This window comes from Anabrus simplex, chromosome 3, assembly GCF_040414725.1.
Source record: "Anabrus simplex isolate iqAnaSimp1 chromosome 3, ASM4041472v1, whole genome shotgun sequence".
Taxonomy (NCBI): Eukaryota; Metazoa; Arthropoda; class Insecta; order Orthoptera; family Tettigoniidae; genus Anabrus; species Anabrus simplex.
The window spans coordinates 525,275,420-525,294,367 of NC_090267.1; the positions used below are offsets into that span (position 1 = coordinate 525,275,420).

General features: G+C 41.0%; 1 protein-coding gene across 1 annotated transcript in view; it reads left to right on the top strand.

Moving 5' to 3' along the window:
• Ufl1 (UFM1 specific ligase 1) overlaps positions 1 to 18,948 on the top strand; it is a 392,500-nt gene that overhangs the window by 244,795 nt on the left and 128,757 nt on the right. Inside the window, exon 10 of the mRNA XM_067143679.2 lies at positions 12,872 to 13,169. Coding sequence (XP_066999780.1) covers positions 12,872 to 13,169 — 298 coding nt within the window. The remainder of the gene's footprint in view (positions 1 to 12,871; positions 13,170 to 18,948) is intronic.

Consider the following 18,948-nt stretch of genomic DNA (forward strand, 5'->3'; position numbering starts at 1 on the left):
ATACAAAAACAATGCATAGGGAAACAAAAAATTAAAGGATAAATCTTTCACAAAAGCAATTCAAGAAGCAATATAAGACAATAGGGATTAGTACTACGCGATTTTAAATCATAAAAACCAGAAGAAGTCGAAGATCAATCACCTATATGTAGCAAGGCGCATGTTCCTGAAGAGTAGCACAACACTCACAATGTCTGGTGCTGTGCCTTAAAATGTTTGCGAGAAGAGGTGAACAGTTCATTGAACAAGCCTGCAAACACTGCCAGGCGTGAAGTTGGAACACGATTGAATAAATTTGAAGTCCCAAAATTGTGTAGAAGCCGAAGATAAGTCGCTTAAATAAAGTAAGATGCTAGTTCCTGAAGATCAGTGCAACATACGCAATTTCCGGCACTGTGCTTTTAAATGCCGACGAAACTCTGTGAATAGCGTAAAGAACAAGCCTGCAAATGCTTCAGTCACGAAAATATATATAATACAAGTTAATATAATTGAAGTATATATCAATGTTAATAGGATCTTGTAGATTCTTTAGAGATGTAGAACAGTTATGCATATGCGTTTTTCATTTGTTTCTAGTATTGCGCTTAACATTTTTCTCCTCACAATTGTTTTTTAAGTCAATTGAATATAATTGTGGATTCTTTAGAACAGTTAACGTCAAATATTAAATTGTATTATATATATAATTTCGCAACTGAAACAATTACAGGCTTGATCATTAAGCTATTCACTGAGTTTCGTTGGCATTTGAAAGATATCATACAATAGAGGGAATTTGATTGCTCCACCACTTTTCAATACATATTTATTTAGCGTATAGCTTTACAGATACAACACACAGTGATTTTGAAGGACAAACTGTATATTTATATCCAGGTTATTTATATAGCTAACTGTCTCTGGAAGCGCATGGGCAAAGTTGCTGATATCTCCACTGTACTTTCTTTTTGGACATTCGCTGATGATGTGCAGGATGGCCTGTTTGGAGGCACCACAGTCGCACTTAGGCGTAGGAATTCTTTTCCACTTGTAGTGGACATCTGCACAGTTATTTTAATACATAATATGTTGTTAATATAATCGCAACATTTTTCATTCTTTATTATTATATTATTATTATTTTATTGTATTTTTTATTATTGTATTTTTACCTCATCTTATTAATGTTACTTATTACTGAGGGTTTATTATATGTACTACATACATTATCTTTGTTCCTGTTTGAGCTGATGGTGGTGTCCATAGACACCGAAACCGGTACTGAATATAATAAGAAATGTTGTGATTATATTAACAACATATTATGTATTGAAAAAAGGTGGATCAATCAAATTTCCCTCTCCTTTAAGTACGGACCAAAAATGAAGTTTTTAATGTTGAAGGCATTTGAAAGCACAGTGCCGGACATTGAGTATGTTGCACTGATCTTCAGGAGCTAGCAACTTGTTTCAATCAAGCGACAATTTTGGGACTTCATATTTATTAAATTGTGTTGTGACTTCGCGCCTGATAGTATATGCAGGCTGGCTCACTTATATGTTCACCTCTTCTCGTAAACATTTAGAGGCACAGAGCTGAACATTGCGTGTGTTGTGCTACTTTTCAGAAGATTGCGCCTTACTTCATATAAGTGACTGACGACCTTCTACTTCTTCTAGATTTTACGATTTAAAATCGCACAGTGCTAGTCCCCATTGCTTCTTCAACTGTTTTTGTGAAAGACTCATCCTTTAATTTCTTGTTTTCCTATGCATTGTTTTTGTATATTTATTCGGCTGATGACCCAGATTGGTGGTCGAAAGCGGTACCGCCTCCACTTCTAGTTAAATAAGAATGTAATACTACATTTCTTATTTACTTGTATTGAATAAGTTGAACCACATTATTTGTTATTTCAATTTAATTGTGATACAGTTCAATACGGAACATAATTGAAATTTTAATCTTTAAATGTAAATCCTGTGGCGAATGCCGAGGCGTTATTTACATCATTTATACTAGATCATAACCTGCCTGTAAATTTCACCGATCACGCGGGATCTTTCTTTCAAAAAATGTTTCCTGATTTGGAAATCGCTAAACGATATGGGTGTGCTAGAACGAAAACTACAGAAATGTGCATGGAAGAAAGGGCAAAAATTGTATCATATTTGCAGATGAATGCATTTTTCTGTTGCTACTGATGGTAGCAATAAAAACGACTTGAAAATATATCCCATTGTTGTAACATTTTTTAGCCCTGAACTCAATGAAATTCAGAGTTGTCTACTCTCTGTGCCTAATTTAGAAGGGGATGCTACTGGAGCTAACATTGCCAATCTTTTGCTTTCAACTTTTTGCAAATTCTGAGTTCCAATAAAAAACTGCCTAGCTCTTGGTGCTGATGATGCTCCAGTAATGGTAGGATTAAAGAATGGTGTGGCAGGATGTTTGAAGCGGGAAAATAGTAACATCATCATCGAAGGCTGCTCGTGTCGCCTAATTCTTGCTGCAGAGAAGGGTAGATGAAAGTATAATTGATATATTGTATTATCTGGAAAGGAGTGTAAAGAGGAAAGAAAAGTTCAGAGAATTTCAGACTTTACACAGCACGGAGATCACGATAATTCTGAAGCATGTGCCTGCTTGATGGTTATCACTAAGGTGTTTAGATAGGATTTTGCTGCAGTGGGACCCTTTGGTTACTTTGTTCAGGAGCAAAATCGTGAGTAAGGATTCTCAGATGGGAACTTTGAAGAGTTACAAAATTCCTAAGCAAAGTATAAGTGCAGATGTGTCTTGTTTGTCTGAAAAGGTGAAGGATTGTCATAACATTTCACCTCACTCCTCAGTTAAAAGGAAAACCCACTCATCAGTTTCACTAAAAAAAAAAAAAAAAAAAAAAAAATGAAGTACTGATGGCACTAAGAGCCATGCTTTGTCACGTGAAGAACGACTGTTCATGTTCCTTTCATCAAATTTACATAAATCTCAAGTTTTATGGATATCTTTGAGAATCCAAATGTAGCTCTTCAGTCCAGTATGCTGCACATCCACTTATTGAGGTCAGTTTTGGAGGAACTATTGAAGAATGTGATGGCAAACCACACATTATTAAAAGCTCCTCCTCTCTCCTTCCTTGATGTCGATTATCATACTACAGCAAATCGAAAGGATGATTGTGATCTGATGATAGGGAACTCTGCGTTTGTTTTAGTGAACATCTTGAAGTCAGAGGAAAAGTGCATATTCTTTAAGTCTGTTAGAAAGTGTTTTTCTTCATCGTGTGACTACATGGTACACAAATTTCCATTCAAAAATGAAGTTTTAATTAATGCAGAAGTTGCAAATATTTCTGCTATAAGTAAGGCATTATTTTCTAGCCTTAGATTTTTCATTAACAAGTGTCTGAACATTTTGACTAGTGAAACGGAACATTTGGATAAAGAAACTGATATTCTGCACTCCTAGTTCTGTAACTTTCAGCTCGAAGATACAGATCTGGCAGAAGGAAGAATTGATGTTCAATGGGCATTGGTAGGTCAGATGAAATCAGCTGATGGTTTACTTAAATATGACAGACTGTCTGAAGTGATGCTTGCTATTTTATCAATTCCGCATAGCAATGCACAATGTGAAAGAATATTTAGCAGAGTCACAAAGACAAAAACAAACTTCAGATCCTTGCTGTCTGAACAAACATTGGAGAAACTTCAAGCTTGAAATCAGTTCAGCAAGGCAAGTGCTTTGAGCAAAAATTTAGTTCCAGGTTTCTGAAGAGGGCTGAGTCTGCTACTGGTCTGTTGAACAAAAATTAGGCGGAATGTGATCACCATGTTGAAGGATGAGAAGTCACATGTTCCTACAGTTCAGGTATGTCCAGTATTTAGTATTCACATATAAATGATGAAAAATATATACAGGGTCTTTATTTATGCTTGGCAAGGACTTTCTCGCTCGACCTTGGCCGCCAGTGACGGTTCAGTCGCCGGCTACCGCGCGTGAGTATGTACCGCAGAATACGATGCTCAAAATCATTATCATGCATTTTACTCACCATTTTTACAGTTTATGTTGAAAATGTTCCCCATGCGCTGCCAAACATAATTGGCATCTCCTAATGAAGTTTTTGGTTACTCTACCTAGTTCTTCAGCACTGATGGATGTAACTGCAACTCTTATATTGTCTTTAAGCTCATCTACAGTAGTGTGTGAGGGTTGTACCCATAAACTACATTTTTTAACATTCGCCACAAATAAAAATCACATGCCATTAAATCTGGGTTACGAGGAGGCCACAGATTTTTACTTATGATCCTTGTACCAAACATGCTTTACGTCTATTTTTATTGTTTACTGAACCTGTACGCTTGAATCTCGTGACCAGTTGTTTTATTGTCCGATTGATAGGAAGGGTCTCAATGGAAATTTCGCTTGAAACTTTCGTCTTGTCCTAGCGCACAATTTTCTGCACTTAATACAAGATTTATGCAGATATACATGTCCACGTAATGAATATTTTGCATAAATTACAGCACTATACACAATCGCAATAAAACACCATACAATATGACATACAGTATGCAGTAGCTTCATTGAACACCCTACTATCTCAGAGCTCAGCTCTCAGCAACTGCAGGAAGTGCCGAAAACCGCGCGCGCCACCGACCAGTAGCGGCCTATCATCGGCGGCCATGGTCGAGCGAGGAAGTCCTTGCCAAGCATAAATAAAGACCCTGTATATGTAGGCCAAATAGAATTGTTAATGTATTGAATTATAATGAATTAGTACATGTTCTGCCATCGGTGATGTGTCGTAATACGTCGTGATTCGCTGCCAAATTTCTCCTGATTTTTTACTTTTGAAAGTTGGCATGTCTGTATTTTCTTGCGGCTGCACAATTAAAGATTAAATTTTTTCGCTTCTCATAAACATTATGAGACAATGCCGAAATTTGCGTTTGCTATGCTGCTGTTCAGAAGATTGCGCCTTGCTTCTTTTAAGTGACTTACCTTCTACTTCTTCAGAATTTTACAGTGCCTATCCCCGTTGTTTTATATTGCTTCTTTAATTGTTTTTGTGGGGACTTGATCTTTAATTTCTTTTTTACCTATGCATTGTTTTTTGCAATTTATTCGGCTGATGATGACCCGGATTGGGGTCGAAACCGGTACTGCTTCCGCTTATAATTAAATAGGTATGTAACACTACATTACGTATTTATTTGTATTGAATAGGTTGAACTACCTTATTTATTATTTCAATTTAATTGCTGCACAATTATTCTACATTTCCGAGTGTTTAATAACCATTAACTTAAAATTGGCATCATAATATCAACGAGAACCCGTTAAAAATTTGCCAGCAATACCTGTTCCACGTATCTTCAAATTTATCCATCACGATAACATTCTTGCTGTCTATAAAACTTAATTTTACTAAGAGTCGGGTACAATAGACGCGTTATAGCAGTCACCCAAAGGGTGGCTTAATAAGTATGCAGTAGGGACACCAGGGATATTAGGGCACTAGTCTCAGGGTAAGCACTGCTATCTATAATACATCTGACCAGATTATGGTGGGTGCGAAAGGAAACTAGAGGAGTTTACCCTAAACCTGAAAGTGAGGAGAACAATTCCAAGGACTGACCCTAAACTACAACCTACTTAACTTTACACTAGAGGATACCTAAAGTATTCACCCTCACAATTACTTACAATTAACTTACAACCAAACTTATTATGTTATAACTAAAACCTTATAAATAACCTTACAATAAAATTATTTTATAACTAAATTCTTACAAATAACTTACAACTAAATCTACATGGTCACCAACAATGGTATTTTCCCTTCCCTACCAGACTTAAGGTACCTTGACCTGGGAGAGATGGACTCTGCTGATCCTTTTCCTTTCGGGATCGCTCACCAATAATGTCACCGGGGTAAGGAACTTTAAGATGGTGCAGGGACCTCGAAATCTGGGGACCAAATTAATGATAACATGGTCCGTAGCACTACTGACGGGATGTGTTTTAATAAGCACCTGGTCAACCACAGAGAGCTTGTGCGGCCTCCGCCCGTGGTTGTAATTACGCTGGACCCTAGCGTAATAAACCTTCAAGTTCTTTCGTGCACGGTGCCAATTAGCTCGGATCTTCCCTGGGCTGTCATTGTCGGGCAGAAGATCATTAATTGACCATAGGTTAGATAGAGGAGAATTTGGGGTAAAAGCCAACATTAACGAAGCAAGGGTTTGCTTGTGGCTTTCATGGACAGCAGTGTTAAATGCAAATGACAACCAATTTAATGAGGAATCCCACTTGGATTGGTCTGAGGAGTGATAAGCGATGAGGGCAGATCGCAGGTTATGATTCACACTCTCAGCACAATTGGGCTTCAGGTAATACGGGGTAGTGGTTACGTGAGCAATGGACAGATCAAAGCAGAAATTCCAGAACTGGGCAGAAGTAAAGGCTCTTGCATTATCACTTACCAAGAATTGACAGGGTCCAAACGAGGCAAATATCTGTTTCAAGCATGAGATGGTGGTGTTGGCGTTAGCCATCCGAGTGGGGAACAGCCACGTAAAACGTGAAAAGGCGTCAACACACACGAGTATGAAACGATGACCATTCCGAGATCTCGGGAAAGGCCCAATATAGTCTATGAACAGTCTTTCCATTGGGCGAGAAACTTGCTCAGAAGACAAGAGACCTAGATGAGTATTCAGGGCAGGTTTACTGATGTTGCAAATCTTACAGGACTTGACAAGGGTACGGATTTCACTATCCATGGATTTCCAAATGAAGTGGTTACGGATTTTTCTCTTGTTTTGAAAACGCCCAGGTGACCACCCACTGGGGATTCATGAAAGTATTTGAAGAGAGCCGAGACCAGGTTAGGTGGGACTACAATTTTGGGGTCTCTGCGACCACGAGCAGGACAACACAAGACACCATTCTTCAGAATATAGGGCTTAACATGCTCACCGGATTTAATCCTGTCGACAATGGCCTTTAACTCAGGATCATCCTCTTGATGTTTGGCAATATCCTAGAAAAGGAAGGGAGAGTCAGTGAGAACTACATTGAAAAAAGCTGATACTTGTTCGGGAGATGAGTCTACTGGCTCGGATTGAGGGTCAGAGTTGCCTGGATTGAACATCCTGCTGAGGCCATCAGCCACAACGCTTTCCGCACCACTAATGTGGCGGACTTCAAATTGGAAGGCTGAGATGCGCACTGCCCATCGTGCTAGACGACCGGTCTTTCGCGGCTTGGCCAGTACCCAACTCAACGTCTGATTGTCAGTTTCCAGATCGAAAGGGAGATGTTCCAGGTACATTCTGAAGCATTCTGAGGTGAAGACAACAGCCAGGGCTTCCAACTCATAAATGGAATAATTGCGCTCAGCAGGATTCAGGGCACAGGAAGCATAAGAAATAGGACGACGCCCTTCTTGAAATTCCTGTAGAAGAACTCCGGATATGCCTGAGGAAGGGGCGTCAGTCTGAAGGATGAAGTGTTTAGAAAAGTCTGGCATAGCCAGTACAGGGGCGTTACATAAGGCAGATTTCAAGTCCATGAAGGCTTCACATTGGGCATCACCCCACACAAATTTGGCATAATTTCTTCTCAAAACATTTAATGGAGCTGCACGTTCAGCAAAATTAGGAATGAATTTGCGAAAGAAACTCACCATGCCAATGAATCTGGCTACAGCCTTGACGTCCTTTGGAAGGGGAAAATTCTGGATGGCGGCAGTACGAGACTGATCAATTGAGACACCCCTCCCCGACACGATATGTCCTAAGAAGGACATCTGGTGTTGTGCGAAGGAAACCTTGGATGCCTTGAGGGTTAGACCTGCTTTAAGCAATCTTTCAAGCACTTCGTTGAGATGAAGTAGGTGTTCCTAGAAGGTTTCGCTAAAAATTACCAGATCATCGAGGTAATTATAAACGAACTTGAATTTAATGTCCGATAAGACAAAATCTGGTAACCGTGTAAGGACGGCCGCTCCAGTTGCTAGGCCAAAAGGGACGCGTTCGAATTCATATAGGTTCCAATCGGTTGCAAATGCAGTGAGATGCTTGGATTCTTCGGCAAGGGGTATCTGGTAATAAGCCTGATTTAAATCGAAGGTGGTGAAAATTTTTACATTAGCGAACCAAGAAAAACAAGAGTGCAAATCAGGAAGTGGGGCAGATTGGAGGACTACCTTATGGTTCAACATCCAGTAGGCGACTACAGGTCGATAACCACCTTGTGGTTTGGGGACCAGAAACATTGGAGAAGAATAGGCTGACTTGGAAGGCCGTATCACTCTGTCAGCGAGCATTTGATCAATGATTGCCTTCAGGCCTTTCATTTTGGGAGGTGACAACCGGTACGGAGGAGAGCGAACAGGTACGTTATCTGTAACCTCAATTTTGTATTCTAATACATTGGTGACGCCTAACCTGTCGATGAAGACATCAGAGAACTTATTGCAAAGTTTCCAAAGTTGATTGGCCTGCTCTTTGAGTAGGTGATTAAAATCAAAAGCCTTGGGTTCATCAGAATCTTCAGGAACAGCGTTAACGTGGCAAGGCAGAATAGGGGAGTGATCACACAGCTCAAAGATTCTTGCACAAAATTTAAAATGGAATCTGTTGAACTGGAGGTCCAAAATCATGGCTGTTTAGCAATAAAATTTGCACCCAATATAAATTGGCAGGATAAATCTCTTGCCACTAGTACTGGCATTTTCCAGGTGAAATCACACACTCTTATCTTGACCTCTAGGGATCCTACAATATTCAACGAATTGGAATTAGCAGTATGGCAGGTTAAGGACACGGGTTGTAGTGTAGGTAGCTTGCAAACAGTTTTCATAGAATCATACCAGCTCTCACTCATCAAGCTGACACTACTCCAGTGTCTAGCAATGCACAGACAGGTTCATTATTTACCTCTATGCATAAATCTGATAGTTTACAAGAAGGTATGGCAGAAATCCTACAAGATTGTAAGAAATGAAGACCAGAGTCAGACTGGGAACAATCATTAGCCTCAGAATTAAGTAAATTAACCAAGGTACAGTCATGATCGACAACCGAGCTCGATAGCTGCAGTCGCTTAAGTGCGGCCAGTGTCCAGTATTCGGGAGATAGTAGGTTCGAACCCCACTGTCGGCAGCCCTGAAAATGGTTTTCCGTGGTTTCCCATTTTCACACCAGGCAAATGCTGGGGCTGTACCTTAATTAAGGCCACGGCCGCTTCATTCCAACTCTTAGGCCTTTCCTAATACCCATCGTCGCCATAAGACCTATCTGTGTCGGTGCGACGTAAAGCCCGTAGCATAATCGACAAGACAAGAAACCATGCTTTGGGATTTGTCAGCAGAACCGGCGGTTAGCCATCTAGCAGTACTATGGCCTGGGGGTCCAGAGCCAGAAGTGTTACGTGGGCACTGCCTAGAGAAATGCCTAGTTGATCCACAGTTACGGCAAGAAGTGTTGGTGGAAGAGCCTTCATCCATCGCAGGTTTCCTATTGCCTAATGTCCCGGCTTTGGGACAGTCCCGCTTGAGATGAGCCATGGAGCCACAATTGAAACATGAACGGGGATTACACGAGTTGGAAGCAGGTGACGGGGTGGTTTTAGAAACCTGAGTAGGGGGTATGGTTATAGGAGGTGGGGCTAATGCAAGGCGTAACTGGTCAGCATATCGAATGCCTTCAGCAGACAATGTAACGGCTTCCAACTGGGCGAACGTTGCTGGTCGGGGTAAAAGAGCAAGATATGATCTATAGTTCGGGGCGAGACCTTCAATTATGTTGGCAACCATCTGGGCCTCTGAATAGTGGAGCCGGAAAATCTTAGCTTGGACCTTAAAATCTTGAACATATTCAGATAGTGACTCATTAAGATGTTGTACTCTGAAATAGTGCTTCTGCACTAATGCCGACAAGGCACGAGCAGGAATGAAATATTCAAGTACATGGGCATGAAATTGATCTACTGACCATCTTTCAGCAATGGCCCTGACGATGTGCTCAGAAAGAGCTCCAGAGACATGTGGGTATAGAATTTGAAATACGTTGTCGCTACCGAGATCATACACTATTGCCCGATCCTTGAATTCAGTTAGGAACCGAAGGAAGGAAATAACTTCATCAATGGAGTTAGCTGAAAATTTCGAGACTCCCTTAAACACAGTGGTCAACGGGTGAGACAGATTGGAGAAAATCTGGGGAAAAACCGGAGTAGGGGGTGCTTGTGAAGGCTTAGAATAGTCTAGAAGGTTTACTGAGGCCTCGTGCTTTTGATTCGGGTGCCCTTGTGAAAAGGACGGAGTACAGGATAGGTTAGGACTAACGTTAGCCTGCAACGTTACGGGCTCAGACAACCTCATTTGAGAAAGATTCTCACTAAGCTGAGAGACCATTTGGGCATTAACCGGTTGTGTAGAGGTTATGCAACTTGATACCGGTGGCGCTAAGACGGAGGGGTGGTTTTGCACCATTGAATCAGAACCGGGTTGATTAGGAACAGAGGGCAAACCCTGAGCTACAACAGAATTAGCGGGAACCACAGGAAAACTTGTAAGGGTACCAACATGCAAAAGAGATGTATCATCAGAATGACTTACAGGTGTCCTAGTTCCAGACAATGAAACAGAAGATCCCAGGGCAGCATTAGTCACCTCAGACTCCTGAACAGGCCTAACACCAGCACTAGGTGTCAGATCGCACACTTAAGCAGCAACAGATGCCTCGCCACAATTAACACTGTCACTCATTCCAGATGGGATCGACACTTGAATTTGAGAAACGGTGTTATTTAACTTATTGCCTTCAAGCAAACCACTGATTCTGTTGAAAAGTGTGGAAAACTGTTCTAGTAAGTCTTGACAGTTCTGCCGCTGAACTTCCGGCAATTCGAGAGACAACAAATCCTTAATTCTGTCTAATGTAATAACTGCCCCTTAACCCGGGCTAATGGGCCATGCGAGGGCTTAGAAGCACCAAATGACATAAGAATGGCGTTAAATTCAGGTAACTTACCTTTAATCACGCAACTCGTCTGTAGTTAAGTCAGGTATGGTTATAGGTAGGTTAAGCGACTTTTTCAACAGGTTAGTATCATCTCTGACATTGCCTGTTGAACTAATTTTGCGAATTTTTAACTCGTAAATCAGTTCTTCCTTTCTCAAATGGAAAGGATTAGGAACAGCACGAGCCATCCTGACAGGTGGAAACGAGATTTCAAACGGTATACGAACCACAACTTTTACGAGGTTTTAGGTTAGGTGTGATCGCGGTTCACTTTTCTCCTCCGCAATCTAGCGCTTGCCTCTGCTACCAAATGTAACCTTAACTACAGTGGTTACACAAAACAAGGTGCAAACACAGTAAAGGGCGAAGGTAAGAGCAACTGCACAATATCAGGGAACACTACACACTCAGAAAAACATTAGTTGGTATTACGCGGATCTCCAACAACAACATGTACGTAAATATCAGTACGGCCAACTACTGGACAACAAGCCGGGAAGGTGGAAAGGGCTGGGAACCTCCCAAATGCATGGACATGGCTTAGATTGCGGATTCCAAAATAAATCACCGTGATCCTTAGATTTGAAAAATATTATTTACAAAAGAATATTACAAATACATTCCAAATACAATTCCGACTTACGAACTATAAATTCTGTGATGTACATAACTTAGAGGTTCTTTGGTAATACCTTTGTAGCAGTATAAATTCACCGGGCGAGTTGGCCGAGCGCGTAGAGGCGCGCGGCTGTGAGCTTGCATCCGGGAGATAGTAGGTTCGAATCCCACTATCGGCAGCCCTGAAAATGGTTTTCCGTGGTTTCCCATTTTCACACCAGGCAAATGCTGGGGCTGTACCTTAATTAAGGCCACGGCCGCTTCCTTCCAACTCCTAGGCCTTTCCTATCCCGTCGTCGCCATAAGACCTATCTGTGTCGGTGCGACGTAAAGCCCATAGCAAAAAAAAAAAGCATAAATTCAAATTTCAAATCAACTATACATCTAGTTACCAATGCAGTTGTACAATCCAATTTACAGTGAAGTGAACAGGTTCTCCAATCTAGCGTACCTCAAGTGATACAGAACTACCAGAGGCAGAGCCCAAGGTAAATATATTAACTTACAATCTCCATATTTTGTGAAATAAGAAAAGGGGAAGCCTCGAAAACAAACAGGCAAGCCCAGCTGAAAAGCTAGGGCATCCTAAATAATTAATTTGGCGAATCTAGGTTAGGCTAGGGCAGACTCCTATATGAAAAGCAAATCGGAATATTACACAGTACAGGTTAGGTCATTACAAATAAAACGTTATATTATACTTTACAAATAAAGTCTTCAAAAACACTTTCCACTTCCACAATATTGTTCACCTGTGACACCTGGAACAACTGATGTGAATCACTGGAAATTTTCTTCTTGACAGCCTTTATATAATTGAACACTTGAGTTTTGACATTGATTTCCAGACAGTCCTAAAAGGTGTAATATTATTTTAGCATGGAGAAGGAACAACATACCCACCAGTGAACATCTACAAATACCCATAGATATAAGTAGATCATAAAAATAATAATAACCGCGTGAAATGGTGGTATGGTTAGGGTCGCGCACCTGTGAGCTTGGAATCCTACCGTCGGTAGCCTTGAAGTAGGTTTTTCGTGCTTTCCCATTCTCACATCAGGCAAATGCTAAAGCTGTACCTTAACTAAGACCTTTGCAGTCCTAGTCCTTTCTTCAAGGAAAATCTTGGATGTGTTAGTGCGGCGTTTAAAACTGTGACAACTTTCAAGTGTGATTTCCATGTACAGTACAAAGGAATTTTGGGTATTGCTATATTGTTCCAGGTGTCTAAACAAGGCTGCTTTGGCTGCAGCACAGGTCGTCTTCGAGAGCACCATTGCATCGACAGCACAGACGAGAAGGAAGACGCACAGTGAACTTCAGGACAAGCTAAACGCCATGGTCACCAATGTGCGCATGTTTGAGAAGGGGATCAAGCATTTCACCAACAAGGAGACCCAGCAGCAGCTGGCCAAGTATCTGCTCAAGAGTATCTGTACGGAGGTCACCAATGAGGTATTCCTGTTTGTGGCTCAGGAGAACATGATACAGTGTGACCACAACAAGGATCTCACACCAGAGGTATGTATACCAGTATGTGCTCAAGAGTATCTGTACGGAGGTCACCAATGGGGTACTACTGTTTGTGGCTCAGGAGAACATGATACAGTGTGAGCACAACAAGGATCTCACACCAGAGGTATGTACACCAGTATCTGTACGGAGGTCACCAATGAGGTACTACTGTTTGTGGCTCAGGAGAACATGATACAGTGTGAGCACAACAAGGATCTCACACCAGAGGTATGTACACCAGTATCTGTACGGAGGTCACCAATGAGGTACTACTGTTTGTGGCTCAGGAGAACATGATACAATGTGAGCACAAGGATCTCACACCCGAGGTATGTACACCAGTATCTGCTCAAGAGTATCTGTTCGGAGGTCACCAATGTGGTACTACTGTTTGTGGCTCAGAAGAACATGATACAGTGTGAGCACAAGGATCTCACACCCGAGGTATGTACACCAGTATCTGCTCAAGAGTATCTGTACGGAGGTCACTAATGAGGTACTACTGTTTGTGGTTCAGGAGAACATGATACAGTGTGAGCACAAGGATCTCACACCCGAGGTATGTACACCAGTATCTGCTCAAGAGTATCTGTACGGAGGTCACCAATGAGGTACTACTGTTTGTGGCTCAGGAGAACATGATACAGTGTGAGCACAACAAGGATCTCACACCAGAGGTATGTACACCAGTATCTGTACGGAGGTCACCAATGAGGTACTACTGTTTGTGGCTCAGGAGAACATGATACAGTGTGAGCACAACAAGGATCTCACACCAGAGGTATGTACACCAGTATCTGCTCAAGAGTATCTGTTCGGAGGTCACCAATGTGGTACTACTGTTTGTGGCTCAGGAGAACATGATACAGTGTGAGCACAAGGATCTCACACCCGAGGTATGTACACCAGTATCTGCTCAAGAGTATCTGTACGGAGGTCACTAATGAGGTACTACTGTTTGTGGCTCAGGAGAACATGATACAGTGTGAGCACAACAAGGATCTCACACCAGAGGTATGTACACCAGTATCTGTACGGAGGTCACCAATGAGGTACTACTGTTTGTGGCTCAGGAGAACATGATACAGTGTGAGCACAACAAGGATCTCACACCAGAGGTATGTACACCAGTATCTGCTCAAGAGTATCTGTACGGAGGTCACCAATGAGGTACTACTGTTTGTGGCTCAGGAGAACATGATACAGTGTGAGCACAAGGATCTCACACCCGAGGTATGTACACCAGTATCTGCTCAAGAGTATCTGTACGGAGGTCACCAATGAGGTACTACTGTTTGTGGCTCAGGAGAACATGATACAGTGTGAGCACAACAAGGATCTCACACCAGAGGTATGTACACCAGTATCTGTACGGAGGTCACTAATGAGGTACTACTGTTTGTGGCTCAGGAGAACATGATACAGTGTGAGCACAACAAGGATCTCACACCAGAGGTATGTACACCAGTATCTGTACGGAGGTCACCAATGAGGTACTACTGTTTGTGGCTCAGGAGAACATGATACAGTGTGAGCACAACAAGGATCTCACACCAGAGGTATGTACACCAGTATCTGTACGGAGGTCACTAATGAGGTACTGCTGTTTGTGGCTCAGGAGAACATGATACAGTGTGAGCACAACAAGGATCTCACACCAGAGGTATGTACACCAGTATCTGTACGGAGGTCACTAATGAGGTACTACTGTTTGTGGCTCAGGAGAACATGATACAGTGTGAGCACAACAAGGATCTCACACCAGAGGTATGTACACCAGTATCTGTACGGAGGTCACCAATGAGGTACTACTGTTTGTGGCTCAGGAGAACATGATACAGTGTGAGCACAACAAGGATCTCACACCAGAGGTATGTACACCAGTATCTGTACGGAGGTCACTAATGAGGTACTACTGTTTGTGGCTCAGGAGAACATGATACAGTGTGAGCACAACAAGGATCTCACACCAGAGGTATGTACACCAGTATCTGTACGGAGGTCACTAATGAGGTACTGCTGTTTGTGGCTCAGGAGAACATGATACAGTGTGAGCACAACAAGGATCTCACACCAGAGGTATGTACACCAGTATCTGTACGGAGGTCACTAATGTGGTACTACTGTTTGTGGCTCAGGAGAACATGATACAGTGTGAGCACAACAAGGATCTCACACCAGAGGTATGAAACAACAAAATAAACATCACTCACTTTGACAACAAATAAAAACGTAACTTATTTACTGTTAAATACAACGGGGCAGCATGCAGAGGTGAGAATACCAAGAGGGAAGAGGCGATGTAGGGTCTTAGCACTCAAAGGTATAAAATATAATACTGTATTTACGCGAATAATCCCCGCATTTTTATGTTATTTTTTAAAATTTTGAGGCACTAAATTGGGGTGCGGATTTTATTTGCATCAAGGTTGCAAATGCGCTCCTGGCTCACCTAGTTTTCGATGCTGAGTGTACGGTTATGCTTTGTGCAACCGTGGATGGAAGAAAACCTTCCCCATATGTCATATTTAAACGGAAAACAATTCAGACTTTTAATTCCAAACTGACTTTACAATTTTTTTTAATAGTACCATATTTTACAGAGTAATTTAAATTCAAAATTTCTCCATGTCACGATAGAACGCGTCTTCCGGAACATGCATGGGTAGCTTTCCGCACTTTCACTCACTTCGGTGTGTCTATAGTGCGTTTCATAGTTGAAAATTGGAAGTCCGATTTCTGTATTACAAAGACTTAGAATTAACGAGGTTTCACTGTATCACAAAACTAACATGAGATTTCGCCAGTGTGTCTATTTCAAGTGTTTACATTGAACGAAAAGAATTATCCACCACTGGTTGTGTTACTGTCCTGTAACTATCTTACTAATAATAAGTCCTTATACAGTTGTTTTACCCCTTTGCTTACTATATTAACATGTGGTTCAAACCTTCGATTTACCATATAAATTCTGATGCAAATGAGGTTCATGTACAGAAGAATGGAAAATCAAGTTGAAGCTGAGTTGGGAGAAGATCAATTTGACTTCAGAAGGAATATAGGAACACGTGAAGCAATCCTAACTTTAGGTCTGATCTTAGAGGATCGAATCAAAAAGGACAAGCCCACATACATGGCATTCGTAGATCTAGAAAAGGCGTTCGATAATGTTGATTGGACCAAGCTATTTAAGATTCTGAAGGTGATTGGGATCAGATACCGAGAACGAAGAATTATCTACAATCTGTATAAAAATCAGTCTGCAGTTGAGGGCTTTGAAAAAGAAGCAGCAATCCAGAAAGGAGTGAGACAAGGCTGCAGTTTGTCCCCCCTTCTTTTCAGTGTTTACATAGAACAGGCAGTAAAGGAAATCAAAGAGGAATTTTGAAACGGAATCACAATCTAAGGAGAGGAAATCAAACCCTTGAGATTTGCTGATGATATTGTTATTTTATCTGAGACTGCAGAAGATCTCAAGAAGCTGCTGAATGGTATGGATGAAGTCTTGGGTAAGGAGTACAAGATGAAAATATATAAGTCCAAAACAAAAGTAATGGAGTGCAGTCGAACGAAGGCAGGTGATGCAGGAAATATTAAATTAAGAAATGAAGTCTTAAGGGAAGTAGATGAATATTGTTACTTGGGTAGTAAAATAACTAACGATGGCAGAAGTAAGGAGGACATAATATGCAGATTAGCACAAGCAAGGAAGAGCTTTCTTAAGAAAAGAAATCTGCTCACTTCAAACATTGATATAGGAATTAGAAAGATGTTTTTGAAGACTTTCATGTGGAGCGTGGCATGGTATGGAAGTGAAACATGGACGATAACTAGCTCAGAAAGAAAGAGAATAGAAGCTTTTGAAATCTGGTGTTGCAGAAGAATGCTGAAGGTGAGATGGATAGATCGAATGACAAATGAAGAGATCCTGAATTGAATTGGTGAGAGGAGATCGATTTGGGTAAGTTTACAAGAAGAAGAGATAGAACGATAGGACACATCTTAAGACACACAGGACTGTTCATTTGGTTTTTGAAGGAAGTGTAGGTGGTAAGAACGGTAGGGGTAGACCAAGGTATGAATATGACAAGCAGATTAGAGCAGATATAGGATACAGTAGTTATGTAGAAATGAAAAGGTTAGCACAGGATAGGGTGGCATGGAAGCTGCATCAAATCAGTCTATGGACTGATGACGCAAACACACACACATGGCTGTATTTAAATATTAATATCTCTGCAACTATTTGCAAAAATAATGTGAAACCAGTACATAAATACTCAGAATTAAACAGAACCCCCTCCCCCCCCCCCACTGTAGTTGCGGTCTACAATTCTACCATCTCGTTAAGGTTACCTGGCACGACAATAGTTTAGGATTACAAGGAATCTTGGAAGCGAGTAGTAGCACCTAACAAAGGACCAAAACTTCAGTTGCTGTCATCTTCACTGCGCAGATAAGGTGTCTTCATCACTACATTCACTAGAAGAACTTTCAGATATATCATAATCACTATCTAGTAAGATATCCACAACTCGGCTCGTTTATAGCTTTGCGCGCGCTCATCCTTACTAACTGAATAATCGCAACAACAGCCGTCAACTATTTTCAAATACAGTGGTTATTCGCTGAAAGAAAATGTAAATAAAGTGATAAGAGACTCCCTTATAATATAAAGACACTTTTTAATGCCATTTGTTGAATTAATAATCAATTACTTCACTGTTTCATCGATAACACAGGGCACTGCATTGCCCCGTTCATTCGGCGGCTGCGTAAGTCGAGTACAAAGTAACGCACGCCATCGATTTGACGGTTGAGTAAGCCAAGAATCCCCTAAACGTGACTCAAAAGACTGCTGAGGGGACTTCCTTCAGATATAAAGAATTATTGTAATGCCATCTGTTGAGTTTTTAATATACTACCTTCCTTTTACCATCGATAAAGCAGGACGCTGTATTACCCCGTTGATTCGACGGTTAGGTAAACCGGTGGGTTAATACTTGTATAATTATACAATGAATAAACCCTGTATACGCGTTGTAGATTTTTCTTACTAATAAACGTGGTGTACAGACTGTATTACTATACAGCACGTATGCACTCGTTCCAAGTCGTAGGAACCTCGCATGATCACCGCCTTAATGTTCGCTTCAGCTTGTTATCTGCGAGCAGAACTTTCCGGAAAGTCACGCAGTAGCACAGCATATTGAAAAGGCAGTGGCAACACAAAGTGAGACAGCTGGCTTATATTGATATCATAATTTCCTCAGCTTGCTTGTGTAATGAACGCCACGAAAGAAATGGAAAAGCTTAAGAAAAGTTCAAGAGCTCCTATCTGGGATAGTACAGAAAACATAAGAAATTGTAATTGAATTAGTGTGTTGAAAAGAATCCTTACTTTTCAGGAGAAAGGAAAAATCGTTTTGTAGCTAAAAGAAAGTTTGATCAAAAAAGTCCCTATTTATACATCATATATCTGCGCATTCAACTACCAAGTATGGAAATGATATTACGTACGATTTATAAGTTATGCCATTTTTATGTCAAGGAATATGTCCCTATTTATACTCAAATATGAGAAAGATCTTTGTAGAGGCAGATAATGTATAATAAACTCATAATTTCAAAAGTCTATTAAGCAGTAACACTTTATTACACAAAAATTCGCCCAACCATAATTTCTTCTGTAGTTATTCATTGCCATTCCGTCTCTTTAAAAGTATTTTACTTTACGAAGGTGTCTAGCCTCCATAACCCCTAAATGGTCTGTGTCTTCTATGTT